Here is a 25,086-nt window from a genome sequence, read left to right as displayed (position 1 = left end):
GACCACAGCAGCACCATATTTGATTTTTGACTAGAATGAAAACGAAGCTGAGAATGATAGAGGATGTATCTCAATCAGCTCCCTAGTTCAGTAGTCAGGGCACTGATCAGGGAGTCAGCCACTTCTAATTGCAGAATCTTTCCAGTGCACTGAAACGTTCACTCCCTTAAAAATTCAACAATGCACTGTAAAAACAAGGGAGAATCATTGCTCACTATTGTTCCCTTACTGGAATCATCATCAGGTATTCTGAAATTCATTAGAGGGCGAGTGCAAGTGTAAATATATGACGTTAAATCCTTGTTTTCTCTTTAAAAGAGATGTTGTTTGTAATGTCTTTCATCCAGAATTACAATGAAAGGGAAACAATATTTTAAATATTAGAGTTGTTAAAAGGTTTAAAATACACTCTTTTATATTTTTTATATTTCTTTATTTAATGTCATTTATCTTTCATAATATCAATTTGTTAAGTGGAAAAGTGTTTTAGAAAGTGACTTAAAAGTAACTTAATTAGTGATTGGATTACTTTTTCAGTGAAGTAATTAATAAAGTAAACATTACAATTTTAGAGAAATAATTAGTAATTTGTAGTGGATTACTATTTTTAAGTAATTTACCCAACTCTGTCCAACATGCTCTTCAGAGTAATTTTATTCTTAGTGTAGTGTTATTTAGTATTGTGGAGTTCACCCTTCCTGACCAGTCACCAACATTTAATAGACAACAAACAAGATGGTGTGGATGTACACTATATGGCCAAAAGTATGTGGACACCAAACACTGTGGTTGGTAAGCATTTAATTTCAAAACTATTGGAATTAATAGGGAGTTGATCCTCCCTAACAGCTTCCACTCTTCTGGAAAGGCTCTCCAGAATATGTTGGAACATGGCTCCTGGGATTTGCTCATATTTAGACACAAGAGCATTAGTGAGGACAGGCACTAATGTTGGGCGATTGGGCCTGGCTCTCTGTCGGTGTTCCAATTCATCCCAAAGGTGTTGAAAGGGAGGGGGTGGGGGCATTGTCATGCTGAAACAGAAAAAGACCCTATTTAAACTGTTGCCACAAAGTTAGAATCACACAATTCTCTAGAATGTCACTGTATGCCATAGTGTAAAGATTCGTCTTCACTGTAATCAAAGAGCAAAGCTAAACCTGTTAATTATAACGGGGTGTCCACATACTTTTAGCTATGTAGTGTATGTGCTCACTCTTGAAAGAAAAGTGAGATAAAGAAATGTGCTTCACAGAGTGTGAGATTCATCAAAAGGGTGAGAGACAGAAATGAATTGGTGGACCTACCTGAATTTGTTGAATCTTTGTTGGTTTAGCTGGTCGCTTTATGTGGTAGTGCTGTCACGTTTATCTGCTAAAGTGTTTTGTTTACTCTTGCACAAGGAAGCAGGTTTTTTTATTTCTTAGGATGCTGAGATGCTTAGTAGAGTTTAATTACGGGCTGGTGAGAGGACCTGTGTGCTTCTTAGACAAGATAGTTTTGTTGAGATGAGTGTATATTGTCCAGGTCTTTTCTGACACTTTGCTACAGTAACTGACTTGGCACTGTGTATGTGTGTGTGGAGAAGAGTGTATCCTTGTGCTAGTGGCCTACCATTGATATTGGGTTGAGTGTTTGCACTCATTTGGAATTAATGGAATTGGGTGAAAGGTCTTTTTTTCTGCGGAATTCTACCCAGCGTTCAAAACACTCAATACCATCCAGATGTGTGTGTGTTCTCACATGTACCATGGCTCCACTCCTCCCTCACCATCACAACACCCCCTCCTCCAGATTCTCCCCCATCTTTATATTCCCCTCTCCTGTCTCACTACTTCTTTCATAACCTTTGCAGTGAGTGTCAGGGAAAGATGGTGCGATCTCTACTTCTCTCTCTTCTGGGTGTGTTGGCCCTCTGCAGTCTGTCTACAGCATCAGGTGAGTGGTATGTGTCTACGTTTGCATGTCTGCATGTGTCAGAATGAATTTAAGGGTAGTGCACCAAGTTAAACTGGATTTTTATTTTTAAACTGATTTCATAATGAATGAATGAGGTCTGGTGCTGGCTTTTTGCCATCTTTTACTACTGAATACTTCAGCGTTGAATTGATGCCTCAGTATTTCTGTTAACTCTTTTTTTTAAGTGTTATGAAAATATTGTAAATAGATGCAGGCCTCCATGTCATTCCTCAGAAGAATTACAGTGTGTTATTTCAGTATTCATCTATCAATGTGCATGGAGAAACACGTTTCTACCACCATCCCCTCCCTTTAACATAAATTATTCTGACAATCTGTTTCTTAGAGTACTGTTAGCTTTCTATAAAATATGGAACACATCTTCTGCTTCAGATAAAAATCATTTAATAAACACAAATGGACTGAAACACAGTGATTGGTAACCCCAAAGTGTTTACTGTCATATGCTTTGTTGTTTTTGTTGTTTTCCTGTATCTGTGTGTGTTTTAAAGCGATTACTGTTAAACTTTTACAGTAACATTTTACCCCTAGTCTGTTTTATTATGAGGTTGTAACATTTAAATGTTACATCCTGTTGTTGGGTGGGCTACATTTATCGCTGTCTGGTTAGTACAGATGTATTGTGTTTTACACTTGGTTCAGCTCAGAGAATAGTGTCTTGGGCAGACTGCCAAACATATAACTATGCTATTTAATGGCAAGGATTCAATAGTTAGAAAGCCAACTGTACATTGTAGTGCGAGTGTTTGTTGTTGTCTGCATGTATGTGTGTCAGCCCACCTGTATGCACTGTAAAAGTGGTAACCTGAATTGTTACCTAAAGGAGCTATTTCTACCTGATCTGACCCTTAAAGTGATATTCAAGGTTCAGTTCAAGTTAAGCTAAATTTACAGCATTTGTGGCATAATGTTGATTACCAAAAAAGTTAATTTTGACTCATCCCTCCTTTATAAAAAAAAAGCAAAAATCTGTGTTCCAGTAAAGCGCTTACGTACAATGGAAGTGAATGTGGCCAACATGTAAATGTCACTTTATAGATAATACATGATTTTTAACAGATGAATTAATGTAAGTGCTGTTATAAAAGTAAAAGCTTCACATTTCTGCCTTTAAACCCTCCAAAACTTGGCCCCATTCACTTCCATTGTTAGTGCCTCACTGTAACCCAGATTTGTGCTTTTTTAAAAGAAAGGACGAGTTGAAATACATTTTTGCAGTAATCAATATTATGTCACAAATGCTGTCAACTGAGCTTAACTTGTATTGAACCCAGAATATTCCTTTTTGCTGGTGTAACCTAACAGTATGGTTGATTCTGACTTGAATAAAACCAGTTCATTTAGAAGTTACCAAATAAAGCACATTAAGGTTAACATTTTTATTTTTTGATTAACAGTTTTTTGATTGTCCAGCAAAATTTGGATTATAAAATAATTTTCTCAGAAACCTGAGCACAGTTGAGGCAAACCTGTCTGACACAGGACAGATCATAGTCTAAGAGACCTGATTTTAGTTATTACTCAGTTTTGACAAAATTGAGTTTTTAGGCAACATTGATCTTCATATTGTCTTTTAAGTGTGTAGATGTATTTGTGTATACATTTATAATGTTTCTCTGTATGCTTATCCATCTGGTAGTGGAGGCAATTGAAGAGTGCCCAGAGAGAATACTAGGAAATGAGAGAAGACGAGCATGCCCCAGAAAGTGCCAGCATGACAAAGAATGTGGCAGTAAGCGTCAGTGTCTCTGTGACGGGCAGTGTGGACTCAGCTGTGTGGCCCCAGGTAAAAGCTATAAACCACATAAGGCATCTGAACACATTCATTATGAAATATGCATGCAAATAAACCAGAAACAATGACTGAGGCTATAATAAATTATGCAATGTTCACAGTTTTCATGAATTTGACTCTTCTTTGTGAATAGGCCGCACGTGTCCGTGGCCTCTCCCACCAGGCAAAAACTTTGATGTAGCTCTCCTATCCCCTTCACCCTCTTTCTCCGCTCTGCTTGAGGTCCGTTGTAAGCCTGGGTACACCATGCCTAACAGGTTGGATGCAACAATACGCCGTTGCCAAGGTGACCGGCAGTGGAGTGGAGACGAGCCTGTTTGTACGGGTAAGGACTTATCACATTAAAACTTATCTATCCTTTAGTAATTTTTACTGTTTTACAGATTGTCATAGATAATATTTCAAAAGTCATTTTATTAGGGCATATTAGTAAATATGTTGTTATTATTATAATTTTTTTATTATTATTTACATATTATAAATCTTAAGTGGCAGTTTATTAGTTTTTCATAGAGTGTTTCAGAAGATACAACAATATACAGTTTATTTAATAGTTATTTTGCAGCACCTAATATTCTTATCAAAAGCTAGTATTTTTTATTTTACTGTAAAGAATTATAAGGATTAAAATGTATGGCTTTTTGGAGAATAGGAAAGTTCTTGGTTTTGGATAATACTGTAGGTTCTTCACATCTGTGTATTTATTCTAGGTATCATCAGTTAGCAGAGGAAAAGTGAAGTATCAGAGCATAACATTTAGAAAAGTAGTCGTATGGCATCATGCTGCATTTTGAAGGATGTTATTGCATGCAAAGCCCTTGTATGTTCTATGTATGTACGTATGTATTATGTAAACTTGTAAAACCTGTATGTGAGATAAAGGGATTGGTCTTGTTGGGTCAGGTTGCCCTTGTCTTGTTTGTAAACTAACATGTTACTGGCAGTATTATGCAATTCAGGGGGAATGCCTTCATGGCAGCAATATTATTTGCATGGAGGTGAGAATGTGTAAGAAAAAGAAGTATATCTCACTGTCTGCAAAATGTATTCTAGGTTGCATGAGTGGCTTGTGGAACAAAAAGCTTAGAGCTAGTGGACCTGGATCACAGCATGCATGCACACATGAGAAGCTTGTTTCTAGGCGTGAATAGACAGAGCTCCAGGCTACAGCATTCCCTATATCACCCCCACTGTAACATATCATGCACACATTCACACACACATTTCCTGGAGTAACATAAGATGTAGTTCCAAGAATAAGCTTTCAAAAGAGCTGAGGTGTGGGCGTTTGGGGTCTAAGCAAATTGTGCTGTTGCAATACTCTCTATATCTGCAGATCAGTGACACTCAAAGAATATTTAACAGGTAGAGACAGGCATGCACATTAGATTCACACGCAAAGTTCAGCAGAATTCAAAGCTGAATGAATGTGCAATGGAAATTTGGTGTGTGTGTGTATGTAAGTGTGCATGTTCACTGTGCGATGTCCTCCCTCTTCATTTATAAGTCATCCTCACAAAAAGAGTGGAGAGATTTGATACATAACTGCATGAGTCAACTGCTTAAGAGGGAATGTGAGAACAGCTCGTTCCAGATGGATTTTTCTGATAAAAGTCTATATGAAGCAGCATGCTCTCTCCATCCATTATCAGTCACACAATGACTTGTGAATCCATTTGTCTTTACACAACACATCCACCTGCCTATTGACTGGATAAGTAAAATACTTAAAGGGTTAGTTCACCCAATAATGAAATCATTTACTCACCCTCATGTCATATAATTTTCTTCTGTGGAACACAAAAGGAGATGTTAGGCTGAAAATTTTGGACTTAGTCACCATTCAACTTGATTGATGCAATGAAAATGGTGACTGAGGCTGTCGGTCCTTATACTCTCCCTAACATCTCCTTTTGTGTTCCACAGTAGAAAGAAAGTTATACAGGTTTGGACAAACATGAGGGTGAGTAAATTATCTATTTAATATATATTCATTTTTTCTCTGCATAGTTTAGTGGAGATCTTTAGATATTTAAAATGGTATTGAGTCAGAAGGAAAGCCATTTGACATAATATTTTATGTCAATGACACATTATCAAAAAGTGTCCCACTTTACCTGTATTCACCTTATTTATGCCCACCCCACCTGATTAGTGGGTCAATTTTCCATACTAACATCCAAAGGGTCATCCATTTAGATTCCCATCCTGAGCATGCACCAAGAACCAGGAATGCTGAATAGTGAAAAGCTCTAGGCTTTTCACCATCCACTTTTGTTTTATCCTTAAAGGGATAGTTCACCCAAAAATAAAAATTCTCTTATAATTTACTCACCCTCATGCCATCCCAGATGTGCATGACTTTCTTTCTTCTCCTGAACACAAACAAAGATTTTTAGAAGAATATTTCAGCTCTGTAGGTCAATACAATGCAAGTGAATGGTGACCAAAACGTTGAAGCTCCAAAAAGCACATAAAGGCAGCATAAAAGTATCCAGTGGTTTAATCCATGTCTTCTGAAGTGATCCAGTCGGTTTTGGGTGAGAACAGACCAAAAAGTAACTCCTTTTTCATTGTAAACCTTGACATGGCAGTCTTCTTGGCGATCATAAGCTCGGTTACACTTTCTAGCGCCATCTAGTTCTCTGGACATGCGTCAAGCACTAGGAAGAGTAATAAAGCTTGAAATCATGATCGCCAGGGGTACTGCAGTGGCAAAATGTACAGTAAAAAAAGACTTCAATATTGATCTGTTTCTCCCCCAAAACCGATTGGATCGCTTCAGAAGACATGGATTAAACCACTGGAGTTTTATGGATACATTTTATGTGGCCTTTATGTGTATTTTGGATCTTCAAAGATCTGGTCACCATTTACTGGTCTTGTATGGACCTAAATAGATGAAATATTGTTCTAAAAATCTTTGTTTGTGATCTACAGAAGAAAGAAAGTCATACATATCTAGGATGACATGGAATTTTCATTTTTGGTTGAATTATTCTTTAACCTTAACGCCACTTAACCTGAATACTAATCGGCGCAGCCCACACCCCGTATCTCGCCATCTGACGTGTAATAGGATGACTGCACTGTAATCACTAAACACACAAATTTTAACACAGACTCAGAAGACAAGACATGTTTTGATTTTTCCACCAGCCTCCACTGATGAAGGTCTTGCAGCAGAGCCGACACTGCTGCCTGAGGTGCCCTGTTCTTTGCCAGATGATGAACTGCTCTCTGTGCAGGGCAGCACAGTTGTGGGATCCACCATTCATTACATATGTGCATCTGGGTGAGAAAGAAAGATTGAAGTAAACAGAATGTCTTGTGTAATATGCTTTATTATGCATTATGCGTTCATCATGCAATCCCATATCCTCTTTCCCATACAGATCTGTGCTAGTTGGACATAGTGATAATATCTGTCATGAGAACCAGACGTGGCAATATCCTCACCCCATCTGTCATCGTAAGTGAATGTGAACATATTAGGTCCTCCACATGGAAAGGACTGAGAAGACTGAGAAGATTTTGTTAAAGGAAATAGCAAGTGTCTTTGCATGTATGCCATGTGGATGATATTGATTTAAATGGCTAAAGAGACCTCAGTTTGTATGCTCTTGCACACCGTGTTACAAATTATAAGAGGGACAGAGGGAGAGAGAGAGAAGAGCAATAAAGACTGTGTGGATGTTTGAGTTGGTGGATAGGGTACTATGTGTAAATGAATTTGAATATGTTTATCACATAGCAGCAGTGGAGCCGATGGTAGTTTTAACTAATATATTATGGTGAAATACTGCCCTCTGTTGGATCAACATAATTTATGCATCCTGCCTTGCCATCTTATGACAGATTACATCAAGCTTTGGTTTTGAGGCAGGGGCGTAACTACAGGGAGGGCAGGGTGGGCAGCCGCCCTAGGGCCCGCAACAGTTGACCAAAAGGAACCTTAAAAATGACTACTGGCCCAATGGGTGACGATAAACAACCCAGGCTCCCCAAGGAGCGGGCTTGACAGGTTCTTTGCACTGGGGCCCGTAAGATCCAAGTTACGCCACAGTTTTGAGGTGAAAACTGTTTTCTGGAGTGCATTTGAGTAAATGCACTTGAATGAATTAATGTTTCTCACGAACTTAAAAACAATTTGATTCTTAAATGCTTGATATTAATTTTTGTAGACGAAAAATTAGCTAAAATATAAGATAGATTTGGTCACTACATAATTCCGGTGCTTTCATTTGTGTTATTTCATGGTTTTGATGACTTTACTATTATTCCACTTGTGGAAAATAGTAATACTAAAGAACGAGTGGATGTGTCCAGACTTTTGACAGGTAGTGTATACAGTATGTATTGCTGTACATCAGACCTGATGGCATATGTGTAACATACAGGCCCGAGTCTTAAAGTGTGCACCTGTATGTTCTCAGGTGTTTCTTGTCCTCCTCCTAAGGAGGTTGATCGTGGTCACCTGGTAGCTGTCCAGAGAACTGAATATGAGGTAGGAGACACAATCTACTACCTGTGCAAGAAGAGCTTCTTGTTGGATGGGCCAAATCAAGTAACTTGTCTACCTAATGGCACATGGAGCGCAGAGCCTGCTTGCCGGGGTAAGGAAAGCTGATGCTTCCAGCCAGGTTAAAAGTCTGGGTGATTTCAGACAATCAAATAAATAACACAATTAGTGATAGTCCAATATATTGGCCAGGCTGATTAATCAGCTGATATTTGGCCATTTTGCGAATTTCACATCTGCCGATAACCGTGTTTGCTTGGCCGATTAATAGAAGTGTTAACATTCCCTTTTGTCAGTTCTAGATTTGTCAATGGATAGTCAACACTTTCTGTTTTCAAGATTTTTTCTTTTCAAGTTTATGCAAATTTGAGTAAATATTGCTTAAAGTGTTTGTTTTACTTTAGAAATTTTGTGTACATCTGATTTGCTATTATTAAATTGTATTATGTTTATCGGTATTCATATCGGCCATTGGCCACCTGCTCTCTAGATATCGACATCGGCCATTGAAAAAACAAATCGGTCGACCACAAAACACACTACAAGTCATGACTGCTGTGCTGAACAGTTATATTGAAATTAATATTTTACTGGATATAAGATTTGGAATGTTTTTTTTGTTTGTTTTTTTTTACCAATTGGGAATCTACCCTTTCTCCCTTTTCTATTATCTGTTTCTTTTACTTTCCCTTTTGTCATGACAAATATCACCCATCATTTTCTTTACCATTTTTTTTCAGCCCGTTGTCCAATCCCAGCACAACGTAGCAGAGTGATAGTGGGTGGAGTAAAGCACTGGCCGTATGATTTGACGGATGGTCTAGTTGCTCATGGAGAGAATGTGACATTTTTCTGTAAACATCCTGACAAACTGTGCAGCTTCACTGCCACAGAAGTCTGTGTGGATGGACAGCTCACACCACCTAGTTGCTACCTTGGTACACAAATCCACACACAACCACATTTATGCATAAATAACTGCACTTTACACTAAAAATGTACAAAACAATCCAACATCATCTTCATCTCCATCTGTCCATCCCTCTGTTCTTTAGACCCTACCTGGCTGCAGTTCAAGCTCTTCCCTCATCGGCTGGTTTCTGAGATTGATGCATGTGACCCTGCTGACCTTCAGTGAACTCGTCCAATGCCACTAAGACAGCAAGAGATTTCAACTCAACCTAAACTCTGATTTCAGAATAGTATTTTGGCACACACAGCTCTCTCTTCATTTTGACACGTCATGACCTAACAGGGGTCTTGATCAACATAAATATTATTAACGTCTTATTAATGTACCTTATAAACTAAAGTTTTTGACTGGATCCCAGTAGGATCTCACAGTTATATCTCATTTAACACTTTCTTCTATTTTGCATGTTGCATTGACAAAGTTACCTTAAACAGAGCATGGAGATAGAAAGTTTGTGTCATATCTGATGTACGCAAACACACTCGTACTTGTTAGAGGTATTGGTAGAAGTTGCCATTAGCTGCTTTCTTTTCTTGTATTTTGTTGTCATACAAAGTTTAAAAAACTGCTTTTTTAGGTAGCATTTATGTTTATCTTGTTATAGTATTTTATTTCTTTGTTACAAAAGTGTTTTCCTGCCATGCCAGCTGATGCATACATTTGCCAAACCCTATGGTTGTGGGCAAGCATGGGCAATGATGAACTCTGAAATCATACGTACAACTGATACTCTCTTATTGTATTCCAAAAAGCAGTTCACATATACAACTGTTTTATAATTGCTTCAGAGCTAACTGATTTTTGACTGGACTGCTTGATTGAACTACATTAAGAATAGAGTATAATTGTTCAGAAAATTATAGCAGAAAAGCCTTGCAGATGAAGCTTCGCTTAATTATTTTTTAATAGGGTTTAGTTTTGCATTGTGCAAACTTCAAAATGAATCAACTTTGAATGAAAAAGATTTTTTCACTCTTGGTATAATACATTTCACACTAAAGACACAGTTATAACGTGTTTGTTTTCAAGCTATTGATTAAATTATTGCTTGTTACATTTTCGTCTGTGTAAATGGTTTTATTAATCATTTCAAGTGTAGTGTCATGTGACTGGTCATACGTTCAGGATGTTTCCCTGCCTTTGGCCCGAGGTAGCTGGGATGTGTGACCCCACATAGGACAAGCAGGTATAGAAAATGGATGGATTGATTGTGCCATGTAGGAAAGCATACATTTCAATTTAAAAAAAATATAATAAGAAAGAAAACAGGTGTGTGTGTGTAAGTAAGTGCTTATTTAAATTATAAGCTTCACATTTTTGCTTCAGTGGCGGACTGGCCATTCAGAGAACCGGGACTTTTCCCGGTGGGCCGGCCGCGAAAGGGGCTGCATGGGCCGCCGCGTTATGCAGAACGCGCCATAAAAGGGCGCCGCGATATGCGGAAGGGGGTAGGGATATGCAGAAAAGGACAGCAATTTTGGGTCAGTTTCTATGTAAAATCCCAGGCTGAATTTTCTTCACAGTCCGCCCCTGCTTTTAACCTTAAAAAAATTGGCCCCATTCACTTCCACTTCATAAGTGCCCCAATGTAACCTCGATTTCTGATTTTTTATTTATTTATTTTTTTAAAGAAAAGTACGGAGTCGTCGAAATTATTTTAGACATTTTACGGTGTAAGGGTTTGTTGACATTACATCGTCATGGCAACAAAGTGGTAAAACTGCCTATAACATAGAAAAGGTTAGTAAGTGATTTTATCACACTAAAATCATGTTAACACATTGTTTACGTCTTTTGGCTATACTTTCGAAATAGTGAGTAGTTTAATGTTTATGGATTGGCCCCATTCACTTCCATTGTAAGTGCCTCACTGGAACACAGATTTTATTTTTATTTTTTAAGAAAAGGAAGAGCAAGTCAAAATAATTAGTTTGTGGCAATCAATATTATGCCACAAATGCCACCATGTCCATCCAGGTCGGACATAGAAAACTGCAACACGTCATCCCCCCTCCCTTTCTCACGCGCTCAACCTCTCCGCCCAGTCATTCATTCATATTTGGTCTTCCGGAAGTATCTCAGGGTCGGGCCAGTCAGTGCCTGCGCGAGCTGACTAGTGGGGTGAGAACAGTTTCATATTCAATATTTCAGTTATAAAGAAGCAATGTGAGCGAATTGCTGTAAGCTTTTGGGAAGACATTTGTGTTCTTGTGAGTAGCAGTTAAGGAGGGCTGGTTGTCTTAGAAAGTTTGCAATAATGTTTCCAAGACAGCAGTGTCTATGCGCTGTCACCGGTTCGAACCCTCGGTACGCATAAAATGGCTGGTCACAGGTCCGAGCGAAGTCAGAGCTTTTGACCGTAATATGTGAATAATCCAAGTCTAATTTAAATACCCACGTTATGGATGGGTTTATCACTCTGATAAAGACTTCAGTCGTATATTGGCACTGGTGCGACTCGCTGTCTGGACCCCACAAACATCAAAGCGCGGTGTTTGGCTATACCATATTTTCTCTTCTGTAAACGGATCTCCGACGCGTAATGGCGTCGAATGTCCCCGTGTTGATCTCTCACTCTCCCCCAGTGCTGCATGACTGAGCGTGTGGACAAAGGCATTGCTGTCAAACCCTGAGCCATGCGCGTTGACAGATGAACGTTCTTAATTTGTGATGAAAACCACGGGAATAAGCGGTGGACCTGCTACCGTGACAGCGCGCCACTCAAACGCTCGCAAACACATTTCTATATGGCATTATTACCAACTTCATGGTATTAGAGTACTTATGCAAATCATACACAAACAATGAATGTTATTCAGCAAATTCGTCCGAATTGTAAAAACCATCCCCGTTATAAACAAGACTGTTTGAGTTGGCATCCTGTAAAACGTTCCATTTCCAAAGAATTGATCGGTTTGTTTAATACGCGTCTGTGCTGTTTTGTTTTGTAACATTTGGGAACTTATTTTAATTGTTCTCTTTAGTGTTTATGCAACAAAATATATTTAATAAGAAAATGCAGTTATATTGTAAGAGTCATTCATTCAAAAAATGATGTACAGTTGAAGTCAGACGTTTACATACCCTTTAGCCAAATACATTTATACTCAGTTTTTCACAATTCCTGACATTTAATCGTAGAAAACATTCCCTGTCTTAGGTCAGTTAGGATCACTACTTTATTTTAAGAATGTGAAATGTCAGAATAATAGTAGAGAGAATGATTTATTTCAGCTTTTATTTCTTTCATCACATTCCCAGTGGGTCAGAAGTTTACATACACTTTATTAGTATTTGGTAGCATTGCCTTTAAATTGTTTAACTTGGGTCAAACATTTTGGGTAGCCTTCCACAAGCTTCTCACAATAAGTTGCTGAAATTTTGGCCCATTCCTCCAGACATAACTGGTGTAACTGAGTCAGGTTTGTAGGCCTCCTTGCTTGCACACGATTTTTCAGTTCTGCCCACACATTTTCTCTCGGATTGAGGTCAGGGCTTTGTGATGGCCACTGCAATACCTTGACTTTGTTGTCCTTAAGCCATTTTGCCACAACTTTGGAGGTATGCATGGGGTCATTGTCCATTTGGAAGACCCATTTGCGACCGAGCTTTAACTTCCTGGCAGATGTCTTGAGATATTGCTTCAATATATCCACATAATTTTCCTCATGATGCCATCTATTTTGTGAAGTGCACCAGTCCCTCCTGCAGCAAAGCACCCCCACAACATGATGATGCCACCCCCATGCTTCACGGTTGGGATGGTGTTCTTCGGCTTGCAAGCCTCACCCTTTTTTCCTCCACACATAACTATGGTTATTATGGCCAAAAGTTAAATTTTTGTTTCATCAGACCAGAGGACATTTCTCCAAAAAGTAAGATCTTTGTCCCCATGTGCAAACTGTAGTCTGGCTTTTTTATGGCAGTTTTTTGAGAAGTGGCTTCTTCCTTGCTGAGTAGCCTTTCAGGTTATGTTGATATAAAACTTGTTTTACTGTGGATATAGATACTTGTCTACCTGTTTCCTCCAGCATCTTCACAAGGTCCTCTGCTGTTGTTCTGGGATTGATTTACACATTTCACAGCAAACTACGTTCATCTCTAGGAGACAGAATGTGTCTCCTTCCTGAGCGGTATGATGGCTGTGTGGTCCCATGGTCTTTATACTTGCGTACTATTGTTTGTACAGATGAATGTGGTACCTTCAGGCATTTGGAAATTGCTCCCAAGGATGAACCAGATTTGTGGAGGTCCACAATTCTTTTTCTGAGGTCTTGGCTGATTTCTTTTGATTTTCCCATGATGTCAAGCAAAGAGGCACGGAGTTTGAAGGTAGGCCTTAAAATACATCCACAGGTACACCTCCAATTGACTCTAATTAGCATATAAGAAGCTAACTGTCTAATTGCCTAAAGGTTTGACATCATTTTCTGGAATTTTCCAAGCTGCTTAAAGGCACAGTTAACTTAGTGTATGTAAACTTCTGATTCACTGGAATTGTTATATAGTCAATTAGATTATTGATGGGTTTCTTGGTTTAATTTTATTATTCATAAATAATATGCTATAATAAAGTAGGCCTATAGCAATACTTATTATCTTTGTTTATTATTTTTATTATTATTTTAGTTTAATATTGCAATGTTATTTCTGATACAAATGAAAATGTTACTTGACTGTTTAAAAACTGCAAGTGAAAAAAGTGTAGGGTACAACAGGGCTAAAGGTACACCTTTATGAAAATATGTGTTTTTTTTTTTCTGTTTTTGATTCAAATTCCTTAAAAAAAGGGTGGTTATAGTGATGTAAATACAGGGCTCCAGACTGCAACTAAAATGGTCACAAATGTGACCAAAAATAATTGATTGCGACAATCATTTTAAATCTAGTCGCCATTGGCGACAGGCGGGTTGTGTGCATTCTAGGGGTGTAATGGTTAGAATTTCTCACAGTTCGGTTTGTATCACGGTTTTAGGGTCATGGTTTCGGTACGGTTCGGTATTTGTTTTTTTAAGAAAAAAAATATTACTGCCAAATCCAAAGAATAATTTATTTGGTAAACAATTCAACAGGTTTGCCCTTGAATAACAATCATTGTTTTACAACAGTAACCATAGTTTAACCATGGCTTTTGTAGTAAAATCATAGTAACTGCAATATAAACATGGTTACTGTCATGGTTACAATATATAGTAAAATCATGGTTACTATATAGAAACTACAGTATTACTGTTATAAAACCACGGCTTATTGTATCAAAACCTTGATTTCTGTTCAGAAAACCATGGTGACCGCAGTCATGGTTACTACAGTATTACTATAGTAAAACCATGGTTAATTTTCATCAGGGTCCTTAACTAAAAAAAAACATTTTCTCTAATTACTAAATCAACATTTTAACTTAATACCTGCACTATTACGCTTCATGTATCACATAAAGTGCACTTCAAACTCATCCCAACATATATTCAATATTCGGAAGCTGTACATCACTATAAAAGGAATAAACTTGCTATTAAAATTAGGGATGCACCTATCTGATACCTGGATCGGTATCGGCTCCGATACTGAAGCTTTTAGACGAATCAGGTATCGGTCCGACGAGCCCGATCCAAATCCGTTACTGTGTGTTAGTCATGTTCGTTACTGTCAAGCTCCAAAAATGACATAAAAGAACCATTAAAACACCATTAAAGCAGTTCATATGACTTGTGAATTTTATTCAAAGCCACTTGAAGACGTGCAGTAGCTCTGTGAATCACAAAAGGCTGTGTTTAATAAGTAAATATATAAAATGCACGCGCAGCGCCAGCGCATTAGTGAATGGCACTCGTGGCTATTTTTAGCCTTCACGGTGCACAGTATTTGAGTACTACTCACTAACAACATCTCAGATGTAGATGCTCAATAGTTTGGTTCACTTATAATATGTATTTAGAACGGCACCGTAGGTGCATTTGACCAGAATTTGAATAAGAAGCGAATTGTGAACTTGCCTACAAACAGACACATACAGGGCTTCCTGGAGAGTTTAGAATGTCAAAATAAAAGCGTGAGGGTTTAAAAAGTGCACGATTTAAATATATTACTGTTGTATTTAAAATTAAGTCAATAATAATAATATTAATAATTTATTATTATTATTATTATTATTATTATTATTATTATTGTCATCATTAGTATTTGTTTACAATTTATAACAATGTTTAAGTTGAATGGGTTCCAAAAAATAACTGTGAATGAAAAGTGGACTGATGTCTTACAACTAAATTGAACAAAAAATAGATCTGAATCCTTTAAAGTCCAGATGCAAGTTGAAACATTTTTGGAAAAAAAAAAAGAAAAGGCAAAAATAAAAACACTGGTTTCTTTCTACTGAAGATTTGAAGACTGGAATTACTGTTAATTTTGCTGCTACATTATCCAGTATACTAGTTAATAATAAAGTGTTTCTTAATAAGCTATACATTTATATTTAAATAATGTGTAGTTAGAGGTTTGTGTTTCTTTACATATTAAAGAGTCCTCCCAATTAGTTCCACACAATAATGTAAAGATATTCTAAACTGATTTTGCAAAAAGAAAATGTTTCCAGACAGGAGACCTGAATAACGCAGGGGGCTTCTCTATCAGCGGCTCGTTTTCTCCACTTGCAATTTTCAACTACACACAATGAACTGTGATGTCATCAAGTTGACCCACGTAAAACACAGGCAGAGCGTATCCATCTACAGAGCCATTCAGGTGCATTAGCGGAGGTTGTAACTGTGCCTATCTGTTTGACGCTTTGTGGATGGCGAACCGTATGGTTAGTTTTTTTTTACAGAGAACCGTTACACTCCTAGTGCGTTCATATGCGGTTTTGTCAGATATCTTGTGTTACTGAATACATCTTTAGAACGCCAGTGTGTCTCGCGCCTCTTTTCACCCTATCTGTTGTGATGTGCTTGCAGCTGCGCGCAACAACAAACCCAGCGTGAGAGAGTCGTAAACAAATGACTATTGAACCGGGTCTTTTTCATGAATCACTAGAAAAGAACTGAGGGTTTGAACTCAGGAGCTCAATTTAGTAATTTGAATGAGATTCACTTTCTCAGCGAATCATCCGTCAGCGAGTTCGCAATTGGGAGTGCAGACATTTAAAAATAAGAGTCCCGTGTGTATTTCGGGCTTCTTTATAATTAAAAGTCCTGCATTATGTACCACTTTTTTTCTTCTGGTAATTATTGATTGGAATTGGAGTAGCAAAATAAACTGCATCTGGGATTTAATTCAAATTGCACTCTTGTAGTCTCTGTGTCTGGGCCATCTGTTAAAAGTAAAGAAAGTCTAAGGCAATATTTTTCAACAATTTAAATATATGACATATAGCTTTTGACATGACAACTGAGGGACTTAAAGGGATAGTTCACCCAAAAATGAAAATTCTCATAATTTACTCACCCTCATACCATCTCAGATGTGTATGACTTTCTTTCTTCTGCAGAACACAAATTATGATTTTTAGAAGAATATTTCAGCTCTGTAGGTCCAGACAAGGCAAGTGAATGGGAATTTTGACACTCCAAAAAGCACATAAAGGCAACACAAAAGTAATCCATATGACTCCAGCGGTTTAATCCATATCTTCAGAAGTGATATAATAGGTGTGGGTGAGAAACAGATCAATATTTAATTCATTTTATGCTAGAAATTATTCTCCCTGCCCAATAGGGGGCGATATGCATGAAAAATGTGACTCACCAAAAAGAATGTGAAAGATAAAGTGGAGATTGACTGAGCAGGCAGGGAGAATTTCTATCATAAAAGGACTTATTGATCTGTTTCTCACCCACACTTATCATATCACTTCTGAAGACACTGATTCAACCACTGGAGTCTTATGGATTACTTTTATGGTGACTTGTGTGATTTTTTTCATAATTTTTAGATCTTCAAAATTTTTGCACCCATTCACTTGCATTGTATGGACCTACAGAGCTGAGATAATCCTCTAAAAATCTTGAACTGTGTTCAGCAGAAGAAAGTCATACACTTCTGTGATGGCATGAGAGTGAGTAAATTATGAAATAATTTTTATTTTTGGGTGAACTATCCCTTTAACTATTACTCAAGGTGCAAACATTCATTAATGCTCAAGAAGGCAACACACTACTATATGCATACTATACTTTATGTAAATATCTGTAATCTAGATTATATTTGTATAAATTATGAAAGAGGTGTGAAGATTTATGAGACAAAAGGGAAATGCAAACTTATATTCTCAACTCTATATACTGTATATTAAACCTCAGATTAATGGGTTATCAGCTGTCTTCCTTTTCTTTGGCATTCTATCTTGTTTCTGAACAACAATTCTGTGATTTGGTGACTAAAAATAGCCATTGGCACCTTAATGTTTCAGTTCAGGAGCCAGTGGCTCCTAAGTCATTTTGTTAGTCTGGAGCCCAGAAATAGGGACAATAGTTATAGGGCAACATATTTCAACTTAGGCAAATATTTTTTAGACAGCAAGATGGGTATTTTGGAACAAATTAAGATAATACTTTTTCAAAATAACCACTTCAGAAAAGGGTGCACTATTTCCTGTTAAATTCAATCACATTTGCCATTTTATAACATAAAGTATTTTATAAACAAATTAATCTCATTGTGATTGGATCAGTCAATGTGAGCCCATTTTGAAAATTTTTCAAAACAAATCTATTCGTCCCACTTAAGAAAAACAATGTGTTTCATGGGGGCCTTTATTCCCTGCAACATGGGGGCTTTTTACCCCAAATGCTATTCTTTCACTTATTGGATGGTTATTCAAAAAACTTTTGTTTTAATCACCTTGAATAAAACTGAAAATGACAAATATTTTCTGTCTAAAAAAAAAAAGGTGATAATTTCAAGGATTCTCATTAGTTACATAAATTTGCAACATTTTAAAGAATGATTAAATATTAGATCAAATTACCTCAAAATCAATCTTAGAGACTGCACGCAATAATCTCATGGATCAGGAAAACGTTGCAGTTTATAGTGACAAACGGGTATTAAGGAAAGGACTGTGGTGTTGTTGCTGTTTAGTGTTTTGGGAGAAAATAAAATTAAAAGTGCCTTTAGCCCCGTTGTACCCTACTAATCTTGTAATTTTTGTAGTATGTTATTGTTAAATACACATTAATGATGAATAAAGAAATTTATTATATGAATACTTATTTCAGGATGTAAATAAAAGAAAAACACTGAACGACTGATTATCAAATTGATTATTGTTTGATTATACAAATATTTCTTCCAGCTGCTCCAAAACTCCGTCAGCATCCTTTGTTTGTAATATCCTCAGACCAAATTTTTTATATACTGTTCTTTATGTTGTTTTCCTCATATTTATACTTGTATGATTTCTTATATGTTTTCTGTATGGGGAAGACCGGGGTAATTGTCAAGCAGGGAAGTGGTATTGTCAGTGCCAGTTCTAGCCTTTTGGGGGCCCCAAGCAAAACTTTGTGTGTGGGCCCCCATCAGTGTGTTTGTAACCTCCCAAAATTATGCCCCCCCCCACATTAAGTCCTTCTCGCAGAGCATTTTCGAAATAAAACAACATACGGTGAGTCAATATTAAGGAACATTACTATTTATTACTGTTTATACTGAAATTAAGCCAACGGTATCTAAGGTGCCAAATTTCAATAAATAAAAGGAATATAAGGCCAGTCTGCAGGGTACGTTGGCAGGGCACTCGCTGGCTGTACATTACCGGGGACTGTGCTGGTGCTGCCATTCTTACTGATGAACTTGATAATTGTTCCTGAGGGCAGATAAGTGATAAGTATACAAGTGAGGATAACTTATACTTCAAAAATTTAAGTATTAATTGAGTTAAAATTGTAATTAATTATGACTGTGCACTAATGTTTTCTTAATGATTGTTTCTGTAATACAGCAGTTTATTTATTTCATCGATTAGATTGAGTTGTATTGTTTCTATAACAGAATGCAGAATCGTGTTTTTTGTCTTTTATTACTTTTTATAGATCGATGCCTTAGATGAGAGATGGCAATGCCAGAATCAAGGATGAAAATCAGCAGTTACACCAGATGGGCAAGGAACTGGAAATGGTGCCATTTACATGGATTGTGCAAGATCTTGTGGCCCTGCCAGGCAATATTTCAGTGTTCTCTCAGGTTCTAATAAATGGACTTATTCTGTGAGTACTGAATAATATAATTCCTTCACTACTGCTGAATGTACAGAGGTTGCTATGCGCAAACAACAAGCATTAGACAGGATAGGTGAGGACATTCCACATATTAAGTGGATTGATCTTACTGCCACCAAAGATTGTCAAATGTCTAAATGTCAAGAGAGTGAGTTATCAGATGAGGGGCTCTCAGTGGAGTCTACAGACAAAGCCTCCCTTACTGTGTTTCTTGTTCCACCACAAGATCAGACAGGGGTTGTCAAGGATTACAGCAAGCAGAACTCACCAAAATATGTCCTTGATTCAGACTTAGGCCAGAGAGAAATGCAGTTGATACCCAAGATGGAGTCTGATAATGTTGGGACTAAAGTTTGTGAGGTAACAACCAAAGCTACCAACAATGCTAACATCTCAACCAATGATTTACTAGAGATTAATGCTCAACGACAATCTATTTTAAAGAAAGGGTTCTATGACAAGCCACTGTCACCTGACAGAGTAAACCATACAGACAAGGAGATGTGGACTGAGAATGATACACAGGTTGTTGGTGTGCCACATACAAGAGGAAGTCAAAAGTTTGGGATGCCTGGGATGTCCCAAAACTTTGCTAATGATGCAGAGAAAGAAAGTTTAGAATATAGTAAAGACTGCATTGTAGACTATAAAACACAAATTTTGTGTCATGGAAGAGAGGAGAGATTTGGATGTTTGGATATTGGATGGACTATGGCAATGACAAGCGCAGGAAATTCCTTGGAACAAAATGATGAGGGTGAGGTATTAGATTTAAGCCTACCAAAAAAGAAAGAAAGAATTAAGGAGAGGCTTTGTGAATGGATTATGGACCCTGACTATGAAGGCTCACTTCATATGGAAGTTGATGAAATTGAGGATGAGCCCCAACATGTAGAAGTGGAGCAGGAGGACGATAATGAAAACTGCTGGATTCCATCAATAAGTGAAGCTCATACAAATGTCCCACAGCATTGGGATGGACATCTTTTCTCCCCCTCTTTGGCATCATTGCAAACTCCCATGTATAGCAACATAACCCCTGATCCGATGGATACATTACTCATAGATGATCAGGGCATTCCTTACAAACTCACCCCAGATGGACAGAAAGTTCCACAAATTGATGATATACAACACACCGAGGGCCTCTCTGAAAAAACAGCTCTAAGCCAAAGGCAAGTAGAAGACAAGCCTTCTTCCATTTCTGATGTCCAGGATATTGCAGACTCCAAACAAAAGACACAACCCAATCCATTGTGTGCAAATATGTCTCTTGTGGAAGCCTCACAAGTTGTTCCAAACGTGGAATCAAAATCTCCTCTGAGCTCAGTAGTCCTTGCTAAACCATCGGTCTTACCTGCCATTTCTGACTTGTCATCGGTTCCCATTCAGATTGTGGCTAATACTACAGGATCAAACACTCCCATTCTTCTTCTTCCTCCATCTCAGCTTCAGTCACTTTCCTCACCAGCCTCTAAGGGTAACCCAGGACTAATTACTCTTTCTTTACCAGTTCCTCTTAGTCAGAGCACTCAGTCGTCCCCCATGTTCCTTGTTTTGTCATCTCCTCAGGTGTCCTCAACTCAGAGTTCATCCTCACTAGGGAACTTATCTCAAAGTTCCTCCACTTCTGCTGTTGCACTTCCCTTAGCTACTTGTCCACTTGACCTGAGATCTACATTATGTTCACCTCCCTCATTTCTCAGTATTAGTACAGTTTCCTCTGCCACAACTACAGATATCTCAGGACCGATTAACCCCTCTAATCTTCCTGTTAGCCCTACCTCATCAACCGCTTCGTCCAGCACTTCCACAATGACCTCTACAAGTCCAACCAAGCAACTCTACAGTGATGCCTATTCTGACCAACCAGTGCCCACTTCCTTTCGGGAGGCTCTACTCAGATTAGCTGTGTCTGCTGACAAGAAAAATGAAATTCAGCCTCAAAGCACTGAGATACATTCAGTCTCTACTCCCTCCTCATGTTCCGAAGCAACCAAGCCAGATTCCTCTGCCACAGTCCATAAAATTAAAAACCATCAGATGGAGATAAACTGTGACAAACAGTGTCCAGCCACTGAGACTGGGTCTACCTCAGTGGACCAAACAGACTTAATAGGTACCATGTCCATCAAGGACCTTTCCCACCTTTCTTCCACCTCACCCCTTCGTGCTGCATCACCTGTATTTCCCATCAATCACACAAAGAACCAAGACTCACAAGCATTAGGACCACGTCGCATTCTTTACTGTCAATACTGTTCGCGAGTCTTCTACTATCTTTCGGACCTTGAGCGCCATTCCATCACACACTCGCAAAACAAACCCCATGTATGCCAACTCTGCGGCAAGGCATTCAAAAGATCAAGCCATCTTGAGCGACACAAACACATCCATACAGGTCAGCGAAACTTTGTATGTCAGCTTTGCCCAAGGCGTTTTCGTGAGTCTGGGGAGCTAATGAGGCACCAGAGAGTACATACGGGTGAGAAACCCTATCAGTGCTTAATATGCCATATGCGTTTTGCAGAGCGCAACACACTGCGACGCCATACGAAGCGCAAGCACCAAGGCCAGCAGCAGGAGGTGATGGACATGAATGCAAAGCCAGAAAGTGGAGAAATTTCCCTCACCTGTATACAGAGAGAGCCAGAAGATAATGCAGAGTGGTACAGTTCGACAGTTCCTGAAATGGAGTCCAACAGTGACACGGGGGGAGAATGAACTACATAAGGGCATGAAAAATAGATGTTTTATGAGTTTCAAGGGAAGCATTCCTGTAAATAAGTTTCATTTATTCTGTATTGATATAACAATTCTTTACTGTTCTCACTAGTCTCATATAATTGTCTATATTTCATTCCAGTTTAATCTCAAGACCTTAACTGTTTATGACTGAACCCGGCTATATTCACTTTAATAAGCTTCAGATATTTAGTTAAACATCTTGAATAACTTTTAATTACCCCAAACAGCTACTTATTTATTGTTCTCTTTTCAATTGTTTTTTTTTTTCTTGTACAGCATCTTTCCTTAAGGGTGTGATATACTTACAGTAAAAGAGTAAGAGGCTCTGTGCAAAAACATGATCATTATTTATTATTTTATTATCTCTTGAAATAATAATAAATTGATACGGAATGATATCTCATAGTTTAATGCATAAGTACACTCACTGAGCACTTTATTAGGAACACCTGTACACCTACTTATTCATGCGATTATCTAATCAGCCAATTGTGTAGCAGCAGTGCAATGCATAAAATCATGCAGATATGGGTCAGGAGCTTCAGTTAATGTTCACATCCACCATCAGAATGGGGAAAAAATGTGATCTCAGTGATTTGGACCGTGGCATGATTGTTGGTGCCAGATGGGCTGGTTTGAGTATTTCTGTAACTGCTGGTCTCCTGGGATTTTCACGCACAACAGTCTCTAGAGTTTACTCAGAATGGTGCCAAAAACAAAAAACATCCAATGAGCGGAGAGAGGTCAACAGAGAGTGGCCAGACTGGTTCGAACTGACAAAGTCTTCAGTAACTCAGATAACCACTCTTTACAGTTTTAGTGAGCAGAATAGTATCTCAGAATGCACAACATGCATTCTGAGGTGGATGGACTACAACAGCAGAAGACCACATCTGGCACTTTATTTGCACCATAGTGTTCCTAATAAAGTGCTCAGTGAGTCATGACCCAGCTTTTAAATTTCAGAACACCAGATATAATGCGTTAAAAACATCTTGCTCTGTGTTAATTCCTTTTTTTAGTTTCTATTTTTAGTTGCTATTTTTCCAGATGGAAGCATGTATGGTCAACTTAGATTTGTTTTACATTTAGTTGTAAATCTGTTTTGTTATGTTCTGCATTAATATTCAGTCTGAACTATTTGTTTCATTAACCCTTTGCCTTTTTCAGAGGCCTGCTGCATTTTATTATCTTGAAATTATGCTTTTAATCTACACAAAGAAATGTTTTACTTTTCATCTTGACATTGTGCCCTCTGGAATTACAATATTAGACAGTTGTTACAAATCATGGCAGAGAGCTCGAGTTTAAATTCTGGTTCATCTAGTTCTTTGTAATATAAATGTATTTAATTAGGACAAATTCAAATTATTATTATTTTTTTAACTTCACTGTTTCATATATGCTGTGAAACATAATTGTCTGGTGGTCTTGTACCGTTCATTTAAATATCTTAATGATCTAACATTGCACCTTTTTAACTTTGTTTTTTAACTAAGTTTTAACTTTGAACTTTGATTTTCTGTATTCAGTTCACGGTTATGAAACTTGAAAAAGACTTAAGAAGACTCAGAGTTGGTGCTTTAACCCATGCTGATTAATTTGGTCTTCTACGTAATTTACCATATAAATAACTAAACATGCTGGACCCCTTGGGCTATTCTACAGTTCAGTTGCTTAAATATTAAATTTCAGGTCTGATTAGGAATCTGAATACTTGCACACTCTAATTAAAACTTGTCATACCCCTTCTCTTTTTCTAGGGGTTCCCATGCTTAATTAACTGTCCAATTTACTTTGCTTTAAGCTCACTGCAGCACAGATACTACATGCTGTTGAAGTGTCCAACTGCTAAACAATATCACTTAATGGTTCTCTCTCTCTCTCTCACTCTCTCTCTCTCTCTCTCTCTCTCTCTCTCTCTATATATATATATATATATATATATTTTTTTGGACAGTTGTTTACAAAAAATACTTAAAATTAATATATAATTAGATCGATTCAGTGTTATTTATGGAGCTCATTTCACAGTAGAGTTGCCACACTTTTATTACAATGTTTGGATCCCTATTATAATTTAAAGATCAATGCTCCAAGTCTGTTTTAACAAAATAAGAACAATCTTGTACCAATGAGAACTATTTATTTATGGTGGAAATTATATATTTAAAATTGTGTGTAATGCCACAGAACTCTTATATATTTAATATACAATTCAAAAACAAGATCACAGATATTAAACAGACTGTAACCTGTTTTACAAGATTTTGATAAATAAAACGAATCAAATCCAAATGCTTGCAAGCCATCCTGTTTTCAGATTTTTGTAGTAGTTTGCTGCTCTTAAAAGTTAAGACTAATGTGAAAAGTGTAACACTTCATGTTCTTGAATAAGTATGCATTAATAATATGCCACTGATAATTGCTAACCAATTTCATTCATATAGTATTATGTTATATTTATACTATTTCACTTTTTTGGTAACTTTTTTGTAACACATATTTACATTAATTTCTTTGCATGTTTTACAGTATAAAGTTAAACATTGAGTGTACACTGTAAAATGTATATCTGTGTAGTAAAAATAAGGCATTAAAATGCTCCATATTATTTGTTCATATAGTGGTGATAATTTAGATTTTAAGTGTACATGCATGGATGTACTTAGCCTCCTTTAACCTTGGAAGCCATGCTAGACAGGAGTGTCTGTGTATGTGTGAGTGACAGCTCAGATGTGCCTTTGGTCTGTGTTCCATTTGGCAGCATCAAATAGAGTGGCTTCCATAATCAAGATGACAGCAGGTGTCTATACAGTAAGTGTTGAGTTTAATGAGAAATGTGTGTGTGTGT

The 25,086-nt window shown here is 37.5% G+C and overlaps 2 protein-coding genes across 3 annotated transcripts; both read left to right on the top strand.

Moving 5' to 3' along the window:
* Nucleotides 1-1,813: 1,813 nt before the first annotated feature.
* Nucleotides 1,814-10,310, top strand: LOC127454158 (beta-2-glycoprotein 1-like). Its single transcript, XM_051721159.1, has 8 exons — nt 1,814-1,938; nt 3,620-3,766; nt 3,909-4,100; nt 6,935-7,070; nt 7,171-7,247; nt 8,212-8,391; nt 9,038-9,235; nt 9,353-10,310. The coding sequence occupies exons 1-8, from the start codon at nt 1,872-1,874 to the stop codon at nt 9,433-9,435; spliced, it is 1,080 nt and encodes a 359-aa protein (XP_051577119.1). The 5' UTR covers nt 1,814-1,871; the 3' UTR covers nt 9,436-10,310.
* A 1,042-nt stretch (nt 10,311-11,352) lies between these two features.
* LOC127454564 (B-cell lymphoma 6 protein homolog) lies at nt 11,353-24,806 on the top strand. 2 transcript variants are annotated; one of them, XM_051721853.1, is made up of 3 exons: nt 18,156-19,101; nt 19,299-19,472; nt 19,711-24,806. In XM_051721853.1, the coding sequence occupies exons 2-3, from the start codon at nt 19,460-19,462 to the stop codon at nt 22,206-22,208; spliced, it is 2,511 nt and encodes an 836-aa protein (XP_051577813.1). In that variant the 5' UTR covers nt 18,156-19,101; nt 19,299-19,459; the 3' UTR covers nt 22,209-24,806. The 2 variants fall into 2 exon arrangements, with proteins under 2 accessions (XP_051577812.1, XP_051577813.1); XM_051721852.1 differs by lacking the exon at nt 18,156-19,101 and adding an exon at nt 11,353-11,391 and having other exon boundaries at nt 19,299-24,806.
* The last annotated feature ends 280 nt before the right edge of the window (nt 24,807-25,086 follow it).

The sequence above is a fragment of the Myxocyprinus asiaticus genome, chromosome 16 (assembly GCF_019703515.2).
Source record: "Myxocyprinus asiaticus isolate MX2 ecotype Aquarium Trade chromosome 16, UBuf_Myxa_2, whole genome shotgun sequence".
NCBI lineage: Eukaryota > Metazoa > Chordata > Actinopteri > Cypriniformes > Catostomidae > Myxocyprinus > Myxocyprinus asiaticus.
This window is presented reverse-complemented; position numbering and strand designations above follow the sequence as displayed.